Raw genomic sequence first — 17,846 nt, forward strand, 5'->3', positions numbered from 1 at the left:
GTGGCTCCCACTTCGTTATTCATATCAAATTAATATACTATTCTCCGTCTTAAATTGTATCATTTATTTACATATTAGGGTACCTGACGATTGATTAGAAACGTTGTTTGACTTGTTTAGAAGAAGTTTATTGATAACTTATTCATTTGTATGCATTTTGAATGAGGGAAACCGGTGGATTACTGAGTCAAGCACGCCAACTAAACTGACTTTTTTGTGATATAAAGAAGGACTTTATTGAACAAAAGGACCATTTGTTATGTAGCTGGGACCCTTGTGATTGCAACCAAATGAAGTTCTTCAAAGGTAAGTGATTTATTTTATTGCGATATCTGACTCTGAGCCTCTGCTTGGTTGGAAATGTATGTAATGCCTTTGTGAGCGGGGACCTGTAATCAGATAATCACAAGTTGTGCTCTTGCCTTAAGCCTTTTTGAAATCTGACAAAGCGGCTGGATTAACAAGAAGTTAAGCTTTTAAATGATGTATGACATTTTCATGAATATTTCATATTACGATTTTTGTAATTCGAATTTCCCCGGATGTTGTCGTGGCCGGGCGCTAGAGGTACGCCTATCCCAAAGAGGCTCCCTCAATCAAAGTAATGAATTTCAAGCACAGATTCAAACACAAAGACCAAAGACATTTTTTAATGCCTCACAAAAAAGGGCACCAATTGGTATATTTGTTTTAAAGAACTCTGCAGTGGCTGAATATCCCTTTGAGCATGGTGAAGTTATAAATTGGGCTTTAGATGGTGTATCAATAAACCCAGTCACTACAAAGATACAGGCGTCCTTCCTAACTTAATTGCCGGAGAGGAAGGAGACTGCTCAGGGATTTCACCATGAGGCCTATGGGGATTTTAAAACAGAGTTTAATGGTTGTGATATGAGAACTGATGATGGATCAACAACATTGTAGATCAAATTAAATTGTATTTGTCACATTCGCCGAATACAGCAGGTGTAGAACTTCCGTGAAATGCTGACTTAAAAGCCCTTAATAACCAACAATACAGTTTTATGAAAATATTTACTAAATAAACTAAAGTAATAATAAAGAAGAAAAAAAGAAACACAATAACGAGGCTATATACAGGGTGTGCCGGTACAGATTCAATCAGCGGGGGTATAAGTTAGACAAGGTAATTTGTCCATGTAGGGAGGGGGGGTGTCCAGGTGACCAATCATTATTCAGCAGTCTTATTGCTTGGGGGTAGAAGCTGCTAAGGAAGCTTTTGGACTGAGACTTGGCCCTCCGGTATGGCTTTCCATCCGGTAGCAGAGAGAACAGTCTATGACTTGGATGATTGGAGTCTTGGACAGTTTTTTGGGCTTTCCTCTGACACCACCTAGTATACAGGTCCTGAATGGTAGGAAGCTTGGAAACAGTGATGTACTGGGCCGTACACACTATCGTCTGTAGCGACTTGCGGTCGGATGCCGAGCAATATCAGGTGATGACGCAACCAGTCGGGATGCACTCTATGGTGCAGCCGTACAACCTTTTGAGGACCCATGACAAATCTTTTCAGTCTTCACAACTGTCCTGGTGTGTTTGGAACATCATAGATCATTGGTGATGTGGACACCAAGGACCTTGAACATCTCATCCCGCTCAACGGCAGCCCCAGCAATGTGAATGGAGGCATGTTCAGCTCTCATTTTGCTGTAGTCCAAGATGAACTCCTTTGTCTTGCTCACATTGAGGGAGAGGTTGTGTCGTCAGCAAACTTAATGATGGTTTTGGAGTCGTGCTTGGCCAATCAGTCGTTCGGTGAACAGGGAGTACAGGAGGGTCCACCATGTTGAGGATCAGCATGGCAGATGTGTTGTTGCCTACTGTCGTGGAACTGTCAGTACTGAGAGAGACTTGAACCATTATTAAACCAATCATCTTTATTTAACATTGATTCATTATTGCAATGTGTGTTGCTAAGTGCTTAACTGATAATGAAAAAACAGAGATCTTTTATAGGCCCTAAAAAAATGCTTAGTCAGTCACTTCTACCCTTCCCATAAGCCACCTTGGTCCATCTCCTGGTCATTGGCACGGTATGTAGTTTTACTTCCAATCTGTCTTAGTTTCGCAGATGCCAGGAAGATGAGACAATGAGGCATTGTTCTAAACTCTTCCAGGCTCTCTCTATCTCAGGTCACACGGGAGACATGGTCACCTCATTGTCAGCTCAAGCTATCTCCAGCAAAACCTATTTCCTTGACCTGACCCCCAGACTAACTGCAGGGAGATAGAGTGCAAACCATCTCTTTAACACAACATTAGTATGACAGAAATGTATATTTTATTTGTTAAGTAATTCATTGTTAAATATCCAACAAATGAGGTAAATACGTAATATTTCTATCCTGTCACACTACGCTTACCACCTGGAGGGTGGCCCGTCAAGAAGTCCAGGATCCAGTTGCAGAGGGAGGTGTTTAGTCCCGGGATCCTTAGCTTAGTGATGAGCTTGGTGTGGGCACCATGGTGTTGAATGCTGATCTGTTGTCAATCTGTTGTCAATGAACAGCATTCTCACATAGGTGTTCCTTTTGTCCAGGTGGGAAAGGGAAGTGTGGAGTGCAATAGAGATTGCATCATCTGTGGATCTTGTTGGGGTGGTATGCAAATTGGAGTGGGTCTAGGGTTTCAGGGATGGTGGTGTTGATGTGAGCCATGACCAGCCTTTCAAAGTACTTCATAGCTACTGATGTGAGTGCTATGGGGAGGAAATCGTTTAGGCAGGTAACCTTTTCTTTCTTGGGTACAGAGACTTTGGTGGTCTGTTTGAAACCTGTTGGTATTACAGATTCAGTCAGGGAGAGGTTGAAAATGTCAGTGAAGACAATTGCTAGTTGGTCCATCCATGTTCTGAGTACACGTCCTGGTAATCCATCGGGCCCTGCGGTCTTGTGAATGTTGACCTGTTTAAAGGTCTTGCCCACATCGGCTACGGAGTGTGTGATCACACGGTCGTCCGCAACAGCTGGTGATCTCATGCATGCTTCGGTGTTGCTTGTCTCCGAGCGAGCATAAAAGGCATTTAGCCTGTCTGTTAGGCTAGCATCACTGGGTAGCTCGCGACTGGGTTTCCCTTTGTAGTCTGTAATAGTTTGACAGCCCTGCCTCATCCGACGAGCATCATAGCAGGTGTGTTAGGATTCAATCTTAGTCCTATATTGACAATTTTCCTGTACGATTGTTCGTCTGAGGGCCTATCGGGATGTCTTATAATCGTCCAGAATCGTGTCCCGCTCCTTGAAAGCAGCAGCTCCAGCCTTTAGCTCAGTGCGGATGTAATCCATGACTTCTGGTTGAAATATGTGCCTACTGTCACTGTGAGGACGACATTGTCAATGCACTTATTGATGAAACGACTGACTGAGGTGGAATATTCCTCAATGCTATTGGATGAATCATGCTAGCTCTAAGAGGTTAATATTAGACATCGCGCACCAGCTGTTATTGGCAAATGGACACACACCCCACCCCTGGTCTTACCGGACATAGCTGTCATGTCCTGCCGATGCACAAAAAACCCAGCCATATATTATCTGTGTCGTCGTTCAGCTACAACTTGGTGAAACATAAGATATTACCGTTTTCATTGTCCTGTTGGTAGGATAGTCTCGAATGGAGCTCATCCAGTTTATTCTCCAGTGATTGAACGTTGTCCAATAGAACGGATGGTAGAGGTGGGTTACCCACTCGCTGACAAATTATTTTCTTCATGTGAATGAAGAGATTTGTGTTCGGGAGCAACAATATATCCTTCGCATCAGACTCATTAAAGAAAAAAAATATTTGTCCAGTTAGAGGTGAGTAATCGCTGTTCTGATATCCAGAAGCTCTTTACCGTCATAAGAGACATTTAGAATTATGTACAAAAAAAGTTACAATGTGAAAAAAAAACACAAAATAGCACAATTGGTTAAGAGCCAGTAAAACGGCCGCCATCCCCTCTGGCACCATTCTTTCATTGCATTGTTAGTTCACCATACCAATGTAAATGACTGAGTGAAAAGACGAATGTCTGTACAGAATACAAATATTCCAAAACATGCATCCTGTTTTCAATAAGGCACTTAAGTAATAATTTTGTCCTACATACAAACACAACACATAACTGAGTAGCAGTCTTCTTATTTTAAAAGTTCCTGAGTGGTCTAGTTACAGGTTTAACTTACCCCATGTGTGGTGTTCATGTTTTTGTTATTAACCCAATGTTCGTGGGTCTGTTGGACCCACAACATTATTGGGTTTTTAAAACAATTCAGCCATAACAATTGATGTAAAAATACGTATTACTTAGATGTTGACGTATATCAATTACAAGCAATATAAACAGCACACATGGTTAATATTTGCCATTTACCTCTGCTGGATTATATTTATCAATATATATGTTTTATTATAAAGACATGGGTGGAATAAATCATGTTTATCTTCATCAAACATAAATGACACAAGGTTTGATTCACTTTTAATGTTTATTGCTTAGACCTGAACAAACTGGAAGAACCAATTTAACAAACAGTATTTATAAATGAGCCCCATTAAACACAAATTAAGGTCAACACACCACATGAGAGACAGAGGTTTACTGTGTGTGTGCAAATATATTTCTTGCACTTGATGCATGTGTACTGCATCCTCTATTTTTTGACATTCAGATTTTTCCTCCTGCAGGCTTCTGATGAGCTAGCTGCTGATTGGCTGGTCCTGGGGCTGGTTGAGGGTCAATCTCATCCTCTTCTTTCAACTCACTGTCAGACTCTAAATTGACAGAAACATGATCCTCATATTCGGAAAATTCTTCATCTTCCAAAGTGGAAGATGCTCTTTCCACACTAAATTCTCTCTCTGCAAAGAAATGTGTCTAAGGCCCTCTGAGCTGAAACTAATTTTGCCATACTGATTGATTGTGTAAGGAACCAAACATGCAAAGCTATTTATTTGTTCTGTCCCTCCCCCAGTTTGCACCTGGCTGGGGTAAAAATATAGAATTCTTTAAAATGTATTGAAATATTGTATTCTAATAACATTGTGCAGGTTCCCCACAAGGTATTGTGTAGTTTCACACACAACAAAGGGTAAAGAGTGCGAGAAAAGCGGGAGACAAGCAGACAGGTAGGGACTGGCACAGGGAGGAGGAAGACAGAGTGAAGGCACACAGCAAAAATAACTTACTTGTTTTCACCTACACACACACTTTCCCACACTTTTATTACCCTTGGGTTCCAGTGGACCCAAACACCACATATGCAAAAATATTGAAAATGGGTCCCACATTGAAAATGGGTCCCACAGACCCAAACAAGGGTTAAATTGGCTTGACAATATTTTTGCTAGCAACTACAACAACCAACTTGACAGAGCTTGAATAATGTTTTTAAGAATAATGGGCAAATATTGTATTATTCAGGTGTGCAAGACTTACCCCAAAGGACTCACAGCAGTAATCACTACAAAAGGTGTTTCTAACATCAAATACAATATATTGGTCACATAAACATGGTTAGCAGATGTAAATGTGAGTGTTGCAAAATGCTTGTGCCTCTAGTTCCGACCATGCAGTAATATCTAACAAGTAATCTAACAATTTCACAACAACTACCTGTTACTGAGTCAGTATGTTGGCAGCAGTACTGTCTAAGAGGGTGAATACTTATCTAATCAAGATACACTGATTAGCATGGACTCTACAAGGTATCAAAAGTGTTCCACAGGGATGCTGGCCCATGCTTATTCCAATGCTTCCCACAGTTGTGTCAAGTTGACTGGATGTCCTGTGGGTGGTGGGCCATTCTTGATACCCCTTGGAAACTGTTGATCGTGAAAAATCCAGCAGCATTGCAGTTCTTGGCAAAAAAACGGTGCGCCTGGCACCTACTACCGTACCCTGTTAAAAGGCACTTACAATTTGTGTCTTGCCATTCACCCTCTGAATAACACACAGACACAATGCATGTCTCTGTTGTCTCAAGGCTTAAAAGTATTTCTTTAACCTGTCTCCTCCCCTTCGTCTGCACTGCTTGAAGTGGATTTCACAGGGGACATCAATAAAGGATCAATAGCTTTCACCTGGACTCACCTGGTGAGTCTTTGTCATGGAAAGAGCAGGTATTTTTGATGTTTTGTACACTCAGTGTATATCAGGGTTGTTTTTTCATACATGTTTAATACATGTAAAATAAATAAATACATGTTGACCTTAGTGTTTTGTTCTAGATTTGTAACACAACAAGGTTTTGTAACACTTGAAAATTTGGAAAAATGTAAGGGGTGAAAAATACTTTCTGTACTTTTTGGAAGAGTGCAGAATATCCAGAGCCAAGACACATTTTATACTTCTTAGTAGGGTTGTGTTCGTTGTTCATAAACAATGCTCAGTGTGTGATTGCTCTGGAGCGATGTGCCTTTGTGAGTAAAGCAGGAATAAGCAACCGTAAATGTCAGATCCTCCGTCTTTGTGTTGTTTTAATGGAAATTGTGTCCATGTGCCAAGGTCTTCTGCTTCTTTGGGAGCCTGGGTTAAGTAATGCCCCAGCTCCATTTAATATCTTGGAACCTCAATGGCCTAGACCCACCATTGTACTGTATGTACGGTGTGCCAGGTAAACGTCTTAGTCTGTGTCTCAAATGTCACCCTATTCCCTATATATAGTGCACACATTTTGACCAGAGCCCTATATGCCCTTGTCAAAAGTAGTGCACTAAATAGGGAATAAAGTGCAATTTGGGACATATGTCTTGGAATATCTCATATCTGAGGAATTTTAAAATGAATGAACAGTAAAGGTTACGGTTATTTCATGCATGAGTACTGTATGGGCTAAGGTGAAATCAAGCATGATTTCCTTTCCTATCGAGTTCACTTCCGTAGCTATTCATGGAATAAGTTTTGAAAGGTTAAATTCTTTCCAGATTCCAGACAATCTTGAACAGTGCACAAGATATATCAACGTATGGAATGTGTGTTATGCTGCCAATGGTAGCCTATGCCATGTGATAGACAGACACATGACTGACTACTGTATACTTTGGCATCACAAGGCCACCCTGTTGTGATATTCTTTTTGTCACAGCTATTTGCCGGCCAGCACAGCATACTCTTATTGTATGCTAAAAGCCATCTATCTCTGCTGTGAGATGGAAGACTACTGTAGTGTGGAGATCAGCTGGACAGGATCCGAGAGTACAGACAACTGAACTACTGTATCTGTTTCCTGGGCGACAGATGATGGATCTGTCCCAAATGGCACCCTATCCACTATATAATGCACTACTTTGACCAGAGCCATAGGGCTCTCGTCATAAGTAGTGCATTATGTAGGGAACAGGGTGCCATTTGGGACGCAATTTGATATGTAACCTAACCTCTCAAATCCCCTGGAAGGCATTGCTCCTTAACCCATTTATAGTGATTATTCTGCCCAAGACAAGTGGATTGGACTAGCTTCTGCCTATAGCATCCTCCTGAATAATGTCTGTAAGAAAATAGATATTAGTAGTGCCTCTTTTGTCCAAACCGGAAATTAGGCTCTTGATAGAATCTAATTATGTCTTTGTTCTTGGAATCCGATCAACGTATTCTAAGAAAACAAGAGAATGATGATACAAGAGAATCAGGTTTATCTATAGATGAACTATACCCAGCAGGATAATGAAAACAAACAGAAACAGTTAGGTAGAATGTAAAGATGGCTTTGAAACCGGTCACCATACAAGAGAGTAAGATTTGTTTATAGATCAACAATGTCAAGTAGGACCAGTAATGGAAAACAACAAACTATTTTTCAGTAAACTTTATTTTCAAACAGATAGGATATGTCATTGATAGGTCATGAATTCTTGGTACAATATCTCTCTCCTATCAAATAGATGCATTTTGTTCAGTACTATTAAAACCATATTGCAAATACTGTACATTGGATAATAGTACAAGTCATTTAGGCTTCCCATTTCTTGTCCACGTGAATGTGTATTGATTTGATTGCAACGGTGGGCTTGGAACTGAGAAGATTGTAACTAATTCTGTGCTCGTTTGAGCCCCACACCTTCATTTTGTTTGTTTGCTACTTCAAGGATTTTCACACATGCAGAAACTACCTTACAAATTTTAAGCAGATATTTTTTCCCCTCAAGCAAGAAGTACGTCGAAGGGGTTGAGTAAGAAAATAGGAAAACAAGACAAACTGCACTTTTACACAGAGAAATGAACAATTGTCTCCTGGAACGTTCCTGACATTGCAAAAAGTAGACAACCCATATCCTGCAAACTCACACACTAAAATTGACGTATTTTTCAAGGGGCCTTGTACAGATTAAATCACACAATACAACCACTGATCTATTCTATAACCTTGCAAAAATATTGATCAAGAAAAGAAATGGACTGATTGCTACTGAAGAGAAGTGTGTGTCTACTCATTTTTTTTATCACAGCTACCGACTATACCAACTACTATGTCATTATTATATTCTATATTATAGACATCACAGCCGAGACCCTGCTGTTTTCTGTAGATTGCTGTTAGCGTCAGTTCACACAAAGGTACACAAGAATACAAGTTCACCAGTTGCTCAAGGTGTTTTGCCTCTGGGAGACAGAGAGTGAGAGAGATTGAGACTGAGAACTGAAGTAACAGGCAACACATATTAAATCCCAGTCCTTGATCTGGTTTCAGTGTACAGAGGGGCAAGACAGTGGGGCACTTTAATCCCCTCACACACATACTAATCATTACCAGATTGTGTATATTCTTAACTTTACAATGTGTGGGAATGAAATATCAGTACTAGCTTCAACAGGCATGGAATCTATTACATTGGATTGAGCACTGGGTAATTTACGCAATTTGGACAGTGACATTAACTTTCTTTGGTACTATATGTACAGTACTGTACTATGCATTGATTCAGAATATCTTTTTAACCCTAGTAAAAAGTACATGGAGCTATATCCTGCATTATTATAGTGATAAACATGATTGAATGGGTTCTTTGGGGAAGGCTGCATTGTCTGCCTTATCAAGGTTGCATAGTCATTTGAAATATATTGGAAAGTGTAGAAAGGCTAACCTTGGCAATGAAACATTTGGACAATCAAGACCGAAAGGATTTTGGAGCAGCCTATTTTTATGTTATGCATCTTTTATTTAAACTGTCAAACTGAACGATTATTTCTCACAAGGCCCTTGTGAGAATCCAAATTCTGGCCTAGACAGTAATGGCACATTGCTTTAATAACTTATACACCACAACGTTCTCCCCTCCGAATCTACAAGGAATAGGGTGTTGGGCCATCACGAGTCAGAATAATGGCCAAAATAATGGCTTGCCCAGCATTTTTTCACATCACCCTAAGCATGAGGGGATTTTGATTATTTAATTGATTCAGGAATCACACCTGTGTGGGAGCAGCTGCTTTCAATATATGTTGGCTCCCTCATTTACTCAAGTGTTTCCATTAGTTTGGCAGTTGCCTGTATTTTCCAACCTTGCATTATTAGTTCCTGTAAAGTAAAGAGCCTAAGGTCATCGGCTCTATGAACTCTATTACTGCGTCTGTTTTTTTCCCATTGTCACCCTTACCCAAATAACAAGAGGAATACCATATTAATCTCAAGAGTTCATCCTTTGATTTATTCAAGTCAAGTGATTTATTCAAGTCAATCTCTATTCATACAGAAAAAAACATTGGTAGTCATAATACTGACATTGGTATTAGCACTGTACTAACATAGATATCCATAGTAACATTTTAATTCCTCTATTCTTCTCCTCCTGTCCAGGAGTCATCAATTAGCCATGCAGTACAGTAGAAACATTGGTATTCATTGGTAACAGAGGTACTTCGCTATTCTTCTCCCCCTGTCCAGGATGGCTTCTGTTCTAAACTGTGTGGCCTTGGCCGAATAGTACAGTAGTAACATTGCTATTCTTATATTCTTTTCTCCGCGTCCAGGAGTCATCAGGACTGCCTTAGCCAACATGGACCGGGAGGCGAGAGAACACTATGCTGTAGTCATTCAAGCCAAAGACATGGCAGGATCAGTTGGAGGACTTTCTGGATCCACCACTATCAACATCACCCTCACCGACGTCAACGACAACCCTCCCAAGTTCCCGCAAAGTGAGTATAGATACCATGGCTAAATTCAGCAGGCAAAACGGTGTGTAACATTCAGAGAGAAATAAAACAAAACGTGCCTCTCTCACATTTGGAATAAGGAATCACATCGGACTATTTGTATCATTTATATCTGCAGTGTTTCCCACCATTTGCGTGGCCCAGTTACTCCATATCACTTGGATTTCAAGGCTTAACGCTATCTAAGACATCTGCTATCTATTTCTGCTAAATACTAATTACTTTGATTGATAAACAGCAGTGCTTCTCAGAGACTCTTTTTGTGACTGGCATGAGATCCTTTTGAGAGTATTTTTAGTAGGCCAATTATAAATGGAGTGTTCTCATCTATCTATAGAAGAATCATGATATTCTCCTCCTCACTCACATAGATAGAGCTTCAATATAGAAACTCATCAGCTTTAATTGACTGTCAGTAGGCTCCATCTTTAATATATAACAGATGTGCAACAGACATTATTTAGATGAGCATAGCATTGACTAAAATCGCACCAATTATGAATCATGATTTTAATGTATTTTTTATCTATCCTATCGTGTAATAATAATCAAATATTAATATGAAATTTGGTCTCAAAATGGACCTCATCAAATGCCATGCAGGCAACATCAACAAAAAATACCCTTGAACATTTTAATGTTATGTTGCTGTAACACTGAACATCTGAACATTTTTACAATATATAGTCAATAATATATCAACTGGGAATGTATCTTTTTCAATAGTAGAGAGAGAGAAAATGGCTGCACCAAGCTGTTGCACATACAAAATGCTGCTGGCACCCAGCCATACAATGATGATCTTGCTCACTCATTTTTCATAATAAAAGCCTGAAACTATGTCTAAAGACTGTTCACACCACGGGGACGCCATAGGAAAGGCTATGGAACATGGAGCTTTCAAAATAGAAGCCACTTCCTGGTTTAATTTTCCTCAGGTTTTCACCTGCAATTTCAGTTCTGTTATACTCACAGAAAACATTTTAACAGGTTTGGAAACTTTAGAGTGTTTTCTATCCTAATCTTGTTAAAGTCAACACTATTAAAGTACCCTCAGACACATTTCAGGTCTAAATGTTGAGTCAAGCATTCCGACATGATTTCAATGGGCATTAAGTAGCAATTCAAGGAGCATCTGTGAAGTCATTTCAGGGTGACACAGCTGAAAAACATATGTCACCAACTAGTGATGTTAAGCTTTTTCTAAATGGCTGTATTGTTATGCTCGTGATCAACAGAAAATTACCAGCTGTACGTCCCGGAGTCGGCCCAGGTTGGCAAGCCAGTGGGGAAGATAAAAGCCAATGACGAGGACCTTGGAGTCAATGCAGAGATCAAGTACAGCATCATCAATTCAGAAGGAGCAGCCATGTTCTCCATCAACACTGACAGGGACACCAGGGAGGGAATCATCAGCCTCAAGAAGGTAAACAACAGAGTATTAAGGTTTTGTATGATTTTAGCCAGTAGTTTTGAAAGTAACGCTCACAAGCCAAAACGGGTCCCCGAAAATTGTGCACAATTGTGTACAACATCATCCATTTCATGTGATATATATATATATATATACAAATTAAAACAGCAAAACAAATATCTATATTTGTTTATCTGTTTTAATTTCTAAGATATGTTATGGTTTTGTAAGGACTTTTGAGAAACTTACCCCACCCACAATAGACTTCCTCAAAACTAAGATCTCAATATAAGGATGCAGGTCTTTAGATGTTGTACATATGAAATTGTGTAATTCCGAACTCTATCTGTAACGTTCTGTTTCATTTTGTTGGACTCTAATAAAACATTTCCGTGTGCAAACATGCAAGTGCTTTCTCGTTACTCGTATCACCACAATGGAAAGCACGCACATGCGCACACATGGAAATGTGTTGCTAAAAACGTGTCTCGACCCTTCTATAACATGCTATTTTCAAACAAAATATAGATTTGGTTAAAAATAGCGAACCAATCCTTTAAGATCCTGTTGAATCACTATAAGGAAGATGTTCAACCATTTGCACTTGCACACTCACCTTTAACGATACAACAACATAGCATTGGTGTAAGGATTGGTTGGAAGAAGATTCCACCATTGTAAAAATCCACAGTGCCCACTTTGGGAGAAGAGAGTAGATGCTCTATTCGTGTGTAATAATGCTGTTAATATTTTTGTTTAAAAAAATTATTAACATTTTATATAGTACTTTAATAGGCTACTTGCATTGTAATTACATGGTACACAAGTGGAATGAAGTCTCTTCCTAATCCTGCATTTTTTCCTGGTGCCATTTTCCTGGACACACAGCCACTGAACTACGAGAGGAAGAAGACCTACACCCTTCAAATTGAGGGAGTGAATAGCCACTTGGAGCCTCTTTTTTCCTACCTTGGTCCTTTCAAAGATACTGCCACCCTAAAGATCACTGTGGGAGATGTGGACGAACCGCCTGTATTCTCTATGGACTATTACATCATGGATGTTTATGAGAACGCTCGGATTGGTAGAGAGGTGGGGGCTGTAACTGCCAGGGATCCAGACAGCAAAAACAGTCTTGTCAGGTAAGAGCTTGGAGCCAATGTATTCTCTTTTAGCATCCCAAATGACACCCTATTCCCTATATAGTGGACTACGTTTGACCAGTGCACCGCATCCGTATCCTGGATAGTACAGGATCTGCTAATACCATGCTGCTAATACCATGTGCACTCTGTCATGTTTTACGAGATAATATATACTGTATATGTACAGACATCATGCACACATATTGTACAGTTAATACTACTGTTTACATACATATACATCTATTCAGGTGCCCTAAGACATTATAATCACCCCCCCTCCCCCACACACACACTATCATGTCCAAAAGCTTAAGGCCATTCAGCCTCTAAAAACCTTGAATTCATTTTCCCATTTTCAAGAAATGAAGACGGAGTTGTGTCATAAACTCATATCAGATATATTACCCATACACCAGTAGATTGCAATCTAATAGTCCCTATTACATGATACAAGATCTTGGTTTGGTTAACCACCATGCTGTACATATGGGGCTTAGGGAATTCTTCAACTGCATTAAGCATTGAACCTCAGTCCCTTCACGTGTTATTGTGCCCATATCTCTTTCCGCCATATCTGCAAAAGACAAGCTTTGCCCCTTTATGAAGAAATATGTATCTATAATACATTTTCAAGGAGAGATAGAGGCACAGACAGTCTAAAAATAATTAATAAGAATGGTTGATTCAACATAAGAATCTTAATATATTTTAAGGGGATTTGTGGTAAACAAAAAGGAAATCTACATATGAAAGGGTCTTGGTGGGATACCTCCCCCTCATCCAGTCTTACTGCTCTCTCACTGTTCTCCACCAGACAGAAAGAGAAAATGGGAAATGTTTGGAGGACATCCATTTGAACTGGGAAAAATAAAAGATAGAAAAAACAACAATGCCACAGAAGAATATTCCCTGTGTTGGCGGTTGACGGATGGTATGTGTCAAAATGCAGTTGGGGCAGATAGCAGTCTCTTTCTCTATGATCGTTGATGTTGTTTTTGCCTCATGTTTTAGCTATGTTCCTTTGATATACAAGGAAACAAGGCCAGTAGTCTTGTTTGTTCTGACAGTTTCATGTCCCTCTGAAAGTGAGACATTTAATAACTTGAGTCATACTTGTAGGGCACTGTAGATGGTCCTCTTTCATAGTACTAACATATTTTTTTATAAAGCTATACGCTTGACTCACTTGACCTAAACACTTGTCTCCTACAAGGAGCATAGGTCATTAGTGAATGTTTGACAATACAAAATGGCCAACATATATTATTACTGAGAACCATTACTGAATTAGTGGTGCAAATGGAAATGAAAAGATAAATTACCAACCACACATTCGGTGTTCATTTCATACATAATAACAGTCTTATAAGGAATATAAACATACATGGACAAAGTTCTTGTTCTCTGTTCAAGACATCTTTTGATGCATTTTAATGACTTAGTAAAGACTGTGGAGAAGCGGTGGAGGACCATTAATACAATGTTACTATCACACATCAAAACATGATCACACAAAATATTCCTCTCTTTAAAGAGTCCTGGATAATTGCTGTTAACCAATTTCAGTGAGTCTTCAACATTAATGCCCTGAAAAAAAAACAATTTACTGACTGACTGAATCCCAAATGGCACCACTTCCACCACCATGCTTAACTGTGGGGATGGGGTTTTCGGGGTAATGCGAGGTGTTGGGATTTCACCAGACATAATGTTTTCCTTGATGGCCTAAAAGCTCGGAGACCTGTGCAAACTTCCCGTGCTTACCGGAGAGCGACAGGGACCGGGAAGGCACCATGTTATGTGGTGGAGTGCACGGTGTCCCCGGTGCGTGTGCATAGCCCAATGCGGTACATTCCAGCTCCTCGTATCGGCCGGGCTAGAGTGGGCATCGGAGCCATGTGCCATGAAGCCGGCTCTACGCATCTGGTCTCCAGTGTGTCTCCTCGGGCCGGCATACATGACACCAGCCTTACAGATGGTGTCCCCGGTTCGCCAGCACAGCACAGTGCGGGCTATTCCACCTCGCCGCATTGGCCTGGATACGGGGAGCATTCAACCAGGTAAGGTTGGGCAGGCTCGGTGCTCAAGAGCTCCAGTGTGCCTGCACTGTCCGGTCAATCCGGTGCCACCTCCATGCGCCAGCCCTCCGGTGGCTGCCCCCCCGCACCAGGCTGTCTCTCTGTCTTCTCCCTACAGGTTCTCCCGCCTGTCCAGCGCTGCCAGAGCCTTCCTCCTGCCCTGCCCAGCGCTGTCAGTCTCCCGTCTGTCCTGAGCTGCCAGAGTCTCCCGTCTGTCCTGAGCCGCCAGAGTCTCCCATCTGTCCTGAGCTGCCAGAGCCTCCCGTCTGTCCTGAGCTGCCAGAGCCACCAGTCTGTCTTGAGCCGCCAGAGCCGCCATTCAGCCAGGAGCCGCCAGTCAGCCACCAGAGCCGCCAGTCAGCCAGGAGTGCCTGCGGCTCCCCCCGCAGCTCCTCGCCCAAGCCTCTCCAGGTTCTCCTTTACCCAAATCCAGATAGCAGATGTTCTGAAAGAGCTGCAAAACCTGGACCCGTACCAATCAGCTGGGCTTGACAATCTGGACCCTCTATTTCTTAAACTATCTGCCGCCATTGTCGCAACCCCTATTACCAGCCTGTTCAACCTCTCTTTCATATCGTCTGAGATCCCCAAGGATTGGAAAGCTGCCGCAGTCATCCCCCTCTTCAAAGGGGGAGACACCCTGGACCCAAACTGTTATAGACCTATATCCATCCTGCCCTGCCTATCTAAGGTCTTCGAAAGCCTAGTCAACAAACAGGTCACTGACCATCTCGAATCCCACCGTACCTTCTCCGCTGTGCAATCTGGCTTCCGAGCCGGTCACGGGTGCACCTCAGCTACACTCAAGGTACTAAACGATATCATAACTGCCATCGATAAAAGACAGTACTGTGCAGCCGTCTTCATCGACCTCGCCAAGGCTTTCGACTCTGTCAATCACCATATTCTTATCGGCAGACTCAATAGCCTCGGTTTTTCGGATGACTGCCTTGCCTGGATCACCAATTACTTTGCAGACAGAGTTCAGTGTGTCAAATCGGAGGGCATGCTGTCCGGTCCTCTGGCAGTCTCTATGGGGGTGCCACAGGGTTCAATTCTCGGGCCGACTCTTTTCTCTGTATATATCAATGATGTTGCTCTTGCTGCGGGCGATTCCCTGATCCACCTCTACGCAGACGACACCATTCTATATACTTTTGGCCCGTCATTGGACACTGTGCTATCTAACCTCCAAACAAGCTTCAATGCCATACAGCACTCCTTCCGTGGCCTCCAACTGCTCTTAAACGCGAGTAAAACCAAATGCATGCTTTTCAACCGATCGCTGCCTGCACCCGCATGCCCGACTAGCATCACCACCCTGGATGGTTCCGACCTTGAATATGTGGACACCTATAAGTACCTAGGTGTCTGGCTAGACTGCAAACTCTCCTTCCAGACTCACATCAAACATCTCCAATCGAAAATCAAATCAAGAGTCGGCTTTCTATTCCGCAACAAAGCCTCCTTCACTCACGTCACCAAGCTTACCCTAGTAAAACTGACTATCCTACCGATCTCTACAAAATGGCTTCCAACACTCTACTCAGCAAACTGGATGCAGTCTATCACAGTGCCATCCGTTTTGTCACTAAAGCACCTTATACCACCCACCACTGCGACTTGTGTGCTCTAGTCGGCTGGCCCTCACTACATATTCATCGCCAGACCCACTGGCTCCAGATCATCTACAAGTCCATGCTAGGTAAAGCTCCGCCTTATCTCAGTTCACTAGTCACGATGGCAACACCCATCCGTAGCACGCGCTCCAGCAGGTGTATCTCACTGATCATCCCTAAAGCCAACACCTCATTTGGCCGCCTTTCGTTCCAGTAGTCTGCTGCCTGTGACTGGAACGAACTTCAAAAATCGCTGAAGTTGGAGACTTTTATCTCCCTCACCAACTTCAAACATCAGCTATCCGAGCAGCTAACCAATCGCTGCAGCTGTACATAGTCTATTGGTAAATATCCCACCCATTTTCACCTACCTCATCCCCATACTGTTTTTATACTGTTTTTTTATTTATTTACTTTTCTGCTCTTTTGCATACCAATATCTCTACCTGTACATGACCATCTGATCATTTATCACTCCAGTGTTAATCTGCAAAATTGTATTATTCGCCTACCTCCTCATGCCTTTTGCACACATTGTATATAAACTGCCCATTTTTTTCTACTGTGTTATCGACTTGTTAATTGTTTACTCCATGTGTAACTCTGTGTTGTCTGTTCACACTGCTATGCTTTATTTTGGCCAGGTCGCAGTTGCAAATGAGAACTTGTTCTCAACTAGCCTACCTGGTTAAATAAAGGTGAAATAAAAAAATAAAAAATAAAAGGAGCTGCCAGAGCCGCCAGTCAGCCAGGAGCCGCCAGAGCCGCCAGTCAGCCAGGAGCCTCCAGAGCAGTCAACCAGCCAGGAGCTGCCAGAGCCGCCAGTCAGCCAGGAGCCTCCAGAGCAGTCAGCCAGCTAGGAGCTGCCAGAGCCGTCAGCAAACCAGGAGCTGCCAGAGCCGTCAGTCAGCCAGGAGCTGCCAGAGCCGTCAGTCAGCCAGGAGCTGCCAGAGCCATCAGTCATCCAGGCGCTGCCGGAATCTCCCGTCCATTCGGGACCCGTGGCGAGGGTCCCCAGTCCGAGGTCGGCAGCGAGGGTCGCCGCTCGTAAGAGGCCATGGGGGCGGTTGAGGAGGCGGACAAACACTGTGGTGAAGTGGGGTCCACTTCCCACGCCAGAGCCGCCACCGCGGACAGACACCCACCCAGACCCTCCCCTATAGGTTCAGGTTTTGCGGCCGGAGTCCGCACCTTTGGGGGGGTACTGTCACGTTCTGACCATAGCTCTGTTATTTTATTCTTTGTTTTAGTATGGTCAGTGCGTGAGTTGGGGTGGGCAGTCTGTTTGTTTTTCTATGTTGGTTTTTGTGTTCGGCCTAGTATGGTTCTCAATCAGAGGCAGGTGTCGTTAGTTGACTCTGATTGAGAATCATACTTAGGTAGCCTGGGTTTCGCCTTTTGGTTTGTGGGTGTTTGTGTCCGTGTGAGTGT

At 42.2% G+C, this 17,846-nt stretch overlaps 1 protein-coding gene across 3 annotated transcripts in view; it reads left to right on the forward strand.

The window, feature by feature from the left end:
* The window catches only part of LOC124039839 (cadherin-18-like), a 369,098-nt gene that overhangs the window by 311,963 nt on the left and 39,289 nt on the right, over positions 1 to 17,846 (forward strand). For all 3 annotated transcript variants that reach the window (XM_046356288.1, XM_046356287.1, XM_046356289.1), the window contains 3 exons: positions 9,974 to 10,141; positions 11,398 to 11,585; positions 12,462 to 12,715. In XM_046356288.1, the coding sequence (XP_046212244.1) occupies positions 9,974 to 10,141; positions 11,398 to 11,585; positions 12,462 to 12,715 (610 nt within the window). The remainder of the gene's footprint in view (positions 1 to 9,973; positions 10,142 to 11,397; positions 11,586 to 12,461; positions 12,716 to 17,846) is intronic.

This window comes from Oncorhynchus gorbuscha, linkage group LG07 (genome assembly GCF_021184085.1).
Source record: "Oncorhynchus gorbuscha isolate QuinsamMale2020 ecotype Even-year linkage group LG07, OgorEven_v1.0, whole genome shotgun sequence".
In the NCBI taxonomy this organism is placed as follows: domain Eukaryota; kingdom Metazoa; phylum Chordata; class Actinopteri; order Salmoniformes; family Salmonidae; genus Oncorhynchus; species Oncorhynchus gorbuscha.